General features: G+C 38.6%; 2 protein-coding genes across 4 annotated transcripts in view; one reads left to right on the forward strand and one right to left on the reverse strand.

The window, feature by feature from the left end:
- aass (aminoadipate-semialdehyde synthase) overlaps nucleotides 1–7,500 on the forward strand; it is a 519,315-nt gene that overhangs the window by 43,433 nt on the left and 468,382 nt on the right. For 2 of the 3 annotated variants that reach the window (XM_080027927.1, XM_080027928.1), the window contains one exon: nucleotides 296–4,097. In XM_080027927.1, coding sequence (XP_079884053.1) covers nucleotides 296–414 — 119 coding nt within the window. In that variant the 3' untranslated portion in view covers nucleotides 415–4,097. Of the gene's footprint in view, nucleotides 1–295; nucleotides 4,098–7,500 lie in introns of those variants that run through there. The other variant, XR_013844881.1, reaches the window with a different exon arrangement.
- Nucleotides 5,940–7,500, reverse strand: part of ptprz1a (protein tyrosine phosphatase receptor type Z1a) — a 109,345-nt gene continuing 107,784 nt past the window's right edge. Inside the window, exon 31 of the mRNA XM_080028594.1 lies at nucleotides 5,940–7,500. This exon is cut by the window's right edge and continues 216 nt beyond it. The gene's annotated coding sequence lies outside the window, so the exon portion shown is untranslated.

Raw genomic sequence — 7,500 nt, forward strand, 5'->3', positions numbered from 1 at the left:
TGTGTGTGTGTGTGTGTGTGTGTGTGTGTGTGTGTGTGTGTGTGTGTGTGTGTGTGTGTGTGTGTGTGTGTGTGTGTGTGTGTGTGTGTGTGTGTGTGTGTGTGTGTGTGTGTGTGTGTGTGTGTGTGAATTTTCTGCAAATGGAGGGGGGAAATGCATTTCTTTAGATTATTTGTTATTATCATTATTTTTATTACTATTTGTTGTTATCATATTATATAATTGTATTATTCTTATTATATATATTTTATTTTTTTTATTAATAGCACTAAATCTGTCTGTTTTTCTCTCTCAGGTGACATCACTAGGAAGGGTCTGGTTGTTCCCATGACGAAGGACGTGTACGGCCCGGCGCTGGCCCGACTGAAAGAGGAAGGGCTTTACTTCACCACCAAGAGCACACTGCAGGAGTAGAACATCTGTATTCAACTCTGCTTACTGCTAGGCCACAGAAAACACATAGGCTATGTTAGAAAAGCCCTACCAACGTCCTACTCATACTAAAAGCCCTACCAACGTCCTACTCATACTAAAAGCCCTACCAACGTCCTACTCATACTAAAAGCCCTACCAACGTCCTACTCGTACTAAAAGCCCTACCAACGTCCTACTCATACTAAAAGCCCTACCAACGTCCTACTCATACTAAAAGCCATACTAACGTCCTACTCATACTTAAGCCCTACCAACGTCCTACTCATACTAAAAGCCCTACCAACGTCCTACTCATACTAAAAGCCATACCAACGTCCTACTCATACTAAAAGCCCTACCAACGTCCTAATCATACTAAAAGCCCTACTAACGTCCTATTCATACTCATTTTGACGTCAATTTGAGTATGGTGTGGTTGTGTATGCGAGTTTGTGTAGAGAAATGCCCGGTTGAGTACTTACTTCCAGGAAGATTTTGTGTATGGATCGATAGGTTACTTTTCCTACTCAACCGCCCCCCACAATGCATTGCGTCTTTTCAAACAGCAAGGACGTTTTTTTTTTAATTCCTTATCGACCCTGTATACTTCAGTGTAAACAGTCCGACCAACCTCGCATACACAATGGATGGTTAAGTAGACAGTATGTAGTATATACATGTTGAGTATGTAGGAGGGAGGACGTTAGTAGGGCTTTTCAAACACAGCCCATCTCTGCTTACAACAAGGCCACACAAAACACTTAGGTTGCGTTCCGAATCGCATACTCTTTCTTTTTTCTATTCTACATACTACATCCGACGATAAAAAGAATCTAGTTGGGATGCAGTAGGCATACTATTGGGACATACTTTTACTCTCTTATTTCATCATAACATTGCGCCTTGATCTTGCCTCTTGCTTTTATATCCGTCGCATCCCCGTTTGTTTTCATACGGAGGCTTCGTCGATGTGACGTCACTTCACGTGCACATTGGATTATGGGTCAGAATCGCCCCAAATAGGATGCAGTTTTCAACACTAACAATCTTGGCCGGAGGACGTAGGACATCCGGGTACTTCTAACCATCCTAAATCTGGCCACAAGAATCGGGACATCCTAAATCTTTTTTTTTTACATACTATATAGTAGAAAGTATGCGATTCGGAACGCAACCTTAGAATACACACGCCATCAGCCGCCTCACGGACTATAAATGGCTACAGACACTCACTATACTAGTACACTAGGCACTATAAAAGTCTGTATTTAACATCTTAATTACAACTGCTAGGGCCTGATGAAAGCAATATTAGTTATGTCTGTTTTCTGTCAAGTAACTACATGAAATGTTAAAGGAATACTTCAAAAACATTTTTTTTTTTTGCTTTTTGCCTCGGCTAAGCAAAAAGATAAACATATCAAATGTTGTACTGTTCCTTTAAAGGTGGGGATACACTACACTGCTACTATATTATATTATATAAAAAATACATTTATATAGATATAAAATGGCTATTAAGGGATGCTTTAAAACACCGTGTTAATGCGTAATAGGTCAAGAATAAAAGGTCAAAAAGGCAGCTGGTGTATTTTAATATGACAAATAGAAAAACAGCTCTGGAAAAAAATTAAGAGACCAATGTTCAGTGTCTCTCGTTTTACTGTTTAGAGGCATATGTTTGAGTAGAATGAACATTTTGGTTTTATAATATAAACTACTGACAACATTTCTACCAAATTCCAATACATTTCTTGTCATTAAAGAGCATTTTTCAATAAGTAATGTAGAGATGAAGATTGAAGAAAAATCCAGACTGGTCTCTTAATTTTTTTCCCGGAGCTGTATATCTTGCGTTTGGCTGAATTTGAATGGGACTGTTGATCTAGTTTTCAGCTCCGTCGACTGTTTCAGAGAAACGTTCTTCTGTGAAGATGTGTAGAAGGTCGGCTCGTCTAAAACATCAAACCCTTCAAATATAAACACACACACACACACACACACACACACACACACACACACACACACACACACACACACACACACACACACACACACACACACATACACAGACAGACAGACAGACACAGACGCACAGACAGACACAGACACACAGACGCACACACACACGCACACAGACACATACACACACAACTACCAACGATTACCCCAGCAACAACATATGAATTATGTAACATACTGTAGTCTGTCCACTGTGTTAATTCTGAGTTAAGTTTAACCTTACCTTAAACACTACCGAAACACACCCTGCGTTCCAATCCCCCATATCACTTCCATACTATTTAGTACGCCAGACAAAAAAATGTAGGATGTCCGAAATACACACATGTCAAATGTAGTATGCGAAAAAATACCTGGATGCCATATCATTTCCAATTGCATTAGTATGCTTTTGTACGTAGTAAAGTAAAAAGAAAAAGTTTGTGATTTGGAACGCAGGGTTGAAGCACATTCACCGTTGAGCAGGGTCGTGAGTTAATCATTCTATTGAAATGTATTTTTTTGTGTACGGAATTGAGTGACAATCACACAATCTCGACTGCAAAATAATATCGCGCTAATATTAAAGTATTTATTTGGGGTCTTTTAAACGGTTGAAAAGTAGTGAAATCAACTGAGTAAAAACACCTTTTAGTTTGAGATTGTGCTACATTTTAATATTACAGAGGAAAGTCAACTTAAAGTCATGTATTGTGGGCTAATTTAGACATTTTGTCCTCGGAGAACTAATGTTAATTTAAAGAAAAAACATTTTTAAACAACAGTTAACATCATTATTTTATGTAATAAATGTTATCTTAAAAACAAGACATTATAAATTTGTGATGATGCCCAATAAGAAAAAAAGTTTGTTATTTTACACGATGTGGCCACTGAACCAGAGGCTTGCTATTTCAATTTAAATTGCTAAATAAAGTAAAAATAAAAATCTAATTTTTTTAAATAAATAAATAAATTGTCCTCGAACCATTTGACCTATACTCAGATATTCAAAATATCTTGTGGAAATATTTTTTAAATATATATAAGCACTACCATTGTGTTATGTTTTGATTATTGTCTGTGAACTCATGATTTCGATTGTGGTAACCGAATTCACAGAGGTAGAAATGTTGATTTTTAAAATGTTTCCGAGGAGTGAATACTTTTAACTGTAAGACGTGTGTAAAGTTTGTATTGTCGGCCAGCTGAGCAATATTTATTTTCATGTTGAAGAGGGGGGAAAAGAAAACGGTTTTAAACAGTTTTGTTACATGCTTTGAAATGTGTATGAAAAAAAAAATAGCCAAAGAGAGTTATTATACATAAACTGGAGATATATATATATATATATTTTTTAAATAATATATCTATATGTAGGCTTTACCTGTAGTTTATGAGGACTCCTACAAGGCTTTTTAAACTGCAGCTTGTTTGATATGTTGGTTTGAAATACGTCTAAATATGGTCACAACATCCGTAACACATATTAGTATTAGTTCCTATTAATGTGAGTTTCCGTTCGATTTACCGCTGAGTAAATCTTGGTTTTCATTTTTGTTGTTTTTAATGTTTTTAAGTTTGTAACACTCATGATCACACAACAGCGTTAATATGTCAACGGTTTCCTATGTGCAAAATGTTTTTTATGTGAATGAATAAAAATCCTTCTGTTACTTTAATATCTTCTTCTTTCGTTATTTAAAAGCTGCTCCGAGGAATTTTCAGTTCTAGCGTTCTCCTTTGGACAAAAGCGGTAGTGTTTTTACTACGCCAGCTGTTGTTCCTGGGTGACCGTATACCCATGACAAAGCCATTAAGAAAAGCTATATCAAAATAGCATTCTTTGCACTGATGGTCTCGTTTTGCTGTTACATGTCATTTATGATCATCAGAGGAAAAATTAGACGGTTTCAGAAATATTTAAAGGTTCACTTGACTTATTTTAGTCATTTTGAAAGTTATGGCAACAAATTGAGAATGTAATCGTTTAAATTGTTGTCATTAAAATGAAATCAAAACGGTCTTAGAGACTTCATCAGGGCCGGACCTAGACTTTTTGGTTGCCCTATAAGAGCTGATAATGTATTAGGACTCATAATACAATTTAAAAAATAACAACAGCGAATGTTATTAAATCGCTTTCACAGGTAATTGATAATACTTTCACTGTTGTTTTATTTATTGAAGTAAGAAAAAAACCACTGAATACTTATTTAATCCCGTTCCATGTCTCTCTAATGTCTGGCTTTCGGTTTTAATTAACAGCCAAAAGTTGTTGTTTTTTTTACCAAACACTCAACTTTGACAGACAGCAGAAAAAAACCTGTAAAATTTTCTTTCGTTTTTGACATGCTTCCTTCTCCGCAAAATGCACTTTTCCAATGTGTTTTACCATAAATATGGGTCCACTGTGTGTGCCTAGAGACTGCCTTGGTATATAAAAAAAGAAACTCTCTCCTTTTCTCACCCTCCCCCTTTCTGAAAACCTCCCCAATATACTCTGTTCAGATTTTTTTCTTCAGTAAACAGCTAAACAATATAGGGACTTCTTAGACCATATAAAACTGACAGAAAGAAAAGTGCATAATATCATATAGGACCTTTTTAAGAAAACAAAAAAAAAAGACAATCCGCCAGTTTGCTCGCCCTCAGTCCGAAGTCAGCCATGCAAACTAGGACACCAAGCACGGGGATAATTGGGCATGTAATTATGAAAAGTCAAAAATGCAAATTGCGGTGTGTGTGTGTGTGTGTGTCTCTCTCTCTCTGTTTGTGTGTGTGTGTGTGTGTGTGTGTGTGTGTGGATACTTAAGTCTATACGGCGGCCGGTCAAGACGTAGTGTGTCTGGTGGGACCCTTGACCTATTTTTCCCTGCCCTGAAAAGGCGCGTGTCTTGCGTCTTAGACCCGCGTGGATTAACGCATGGCAGATGAATTGTAATAACCAGGGGATTACACCATGACTCCATATAAAGGGAAAATATTTATAATCTACAGGTTCGGGGGGCGAGTGCTCAGACCATTTCTTAATTTTTTCTCAGTTTCATTAACACCTGTTTCTCTTGTTGTGTCTCGTCTTGGTGACCTCTGACCATTGGCCTCCTTCCTGTGTGTGTGTGTGTGTGTGTGTGTGTGTGTGTGGGGGGGGGGGGGGGGGGGGTGGGATGGCTGTGTGTGTATGTATATGGCTGGCTGTGTGTGTGTGTGTGTGTGGGGGGGGGGGGGTGGCCGTGTGTGTGTGTCTCTCTGTCTGTGTCTGTGTGTGTGTCTCTGTCTGTCTGTATGTGTATGGCTGGCTGTGTGTGTGTGAGACGGACAGACAGACAGACAGACAGACAGACTCTCTCGCTCACGCACACACACACACACACACACACACACACACACACACACACACACACACACACACACACACACACACAGACACAGTAACAAAACACTCCAACAGGCTTTTTCTTTGGTGTTCTTTCACTTATTTATTCCCTCTAACTAAGGACCCAGCAATGTCAGTATTCCCTCATGCATCACATTTAGTCTGTTACAAAATCCAGAATATAAAAGCATTAATGTTTCTCCAGCTAAGCCATTAGAATTAAACAATAACATGTATTTAAATGCACTAAAAATAAATGGTAAAATATAAAATTCTAAAAAGTATAAATAGAAATTTGGTCCATCGAGTTTGATTACTATAATATTATTTACATTAGATTATTATTATTATTATTATTATTATTTTTTTTTGTATGATTATTCCAGGCCCTTATTTTATATTTTGAACTGCAATAGCAAACTGTTGTTGCTACCGTGGCGATGGTATGTACAGAAAAGGAGTTAAGTGCAGGAGGAGAGCTCTAGAAAAGACAAGCTAAAACAAAATATCTCATTTGATGTAAAAAGTTGACATTTTTTTCCCCTTTTTTTTCCCCACATTTTGGCTCAGTGCCAATAAATACAAAGGGGTCTAGGAAAAGTGTGTTCAGCCTCATTTCCACTGGAGCAGCACAGTTCGGTTCAGTATGGTACACACTAGGTCTGGTTTTGCATTCCCACTGTCAACAGCACCTAGCCTGGCACCGCCCGCCTACCTACTTCCGCTCAATGTTCATTTCCCTTCAGTAGTCAGTCTGGGTGTGTGGTATATTAGTGGGTTTTCCCCGGCTAGATTTTTGTCAGTCCAATCAGCAAACAGCGGGAGTGGCTCAGAAGCCGGCGCATGACATAACGTCACAACCAAACGTTATGCGATTGGTTGGTAGATCCAGAATGGCACTGGGCAGATCCAATAGTTTTAAACTTTAACAGACACCTTCAAGCCTTCAAGCGAGTGAACGTTTTATCAATTGAGCGATTCCAGACCTTCTGTGGAAATGAAATGAAGTAGGACCAGGCTAAACAGCACCCTTACTTGGAAAGCCTCTCTCTCTCTCTTGCCGAACACACAGCAGTTTATCTCTCGCACAGAAATGACGTTTCTGTCGACCATCAAGGGACTGCAGTGTGTAGCTTGAATCTTTTTGGAATGGCTTGATACCCCAACGAAAGGGTGACAAAAACAGGTACGGCACGGTTCGCTTATTGTGGTACCCTTTCCAACTTTTGTCGAGAGTTACCCTGCTATCAGTGTATGAATGTGTGTGTGTGAATGGTAACGTTTAAATGGGAACAGGTCTCCCTTGCAAAAGTGTCTCCGGTCTCAATGGGATTTACCTGTATAAAAAAAATATATATGTTGACAGTGGAAACGCAAATAAAAGCCATACCGAACTGAACCGAACTGCTCAGTGGGAACAAGGCTTCAGTTGAGTGAAACGTCCCGGGACAGCAACAGCGTTAAAAACACATTGGGACAGTTAGTCTACAACAGCTCATATCAAAGTTAGAAAGTACAGGGTGAAAAAAACATACAAAAAGGCACACGTTACAAAAACCGCAAAGGGGGGAGTCCAGTCCAGAAAATCCGGCAAAAAGAATTAACTCTTTTTCGCCCTCAAACTCAAACTACAATAGAAAAGATCCTGAATTGACGAGGATTTGTAGCCGAGTGATTCTGGCGTCCGGAAAAGGTCTGTTGGTGGTTGA

The sequence above is a fragment of the Ammodytes marinus genome (assembly GCF_949987685.1).
Source record: "Ammodytes marinus genome assembly, chromosome: 5".
Taxonomy (NCBI): Eukaryota; Metazoa; Chordata; class Actinopteri; order Uranoscopiformes; family Ammodytidae; genus Ammodytes; species Ammodytes marinus.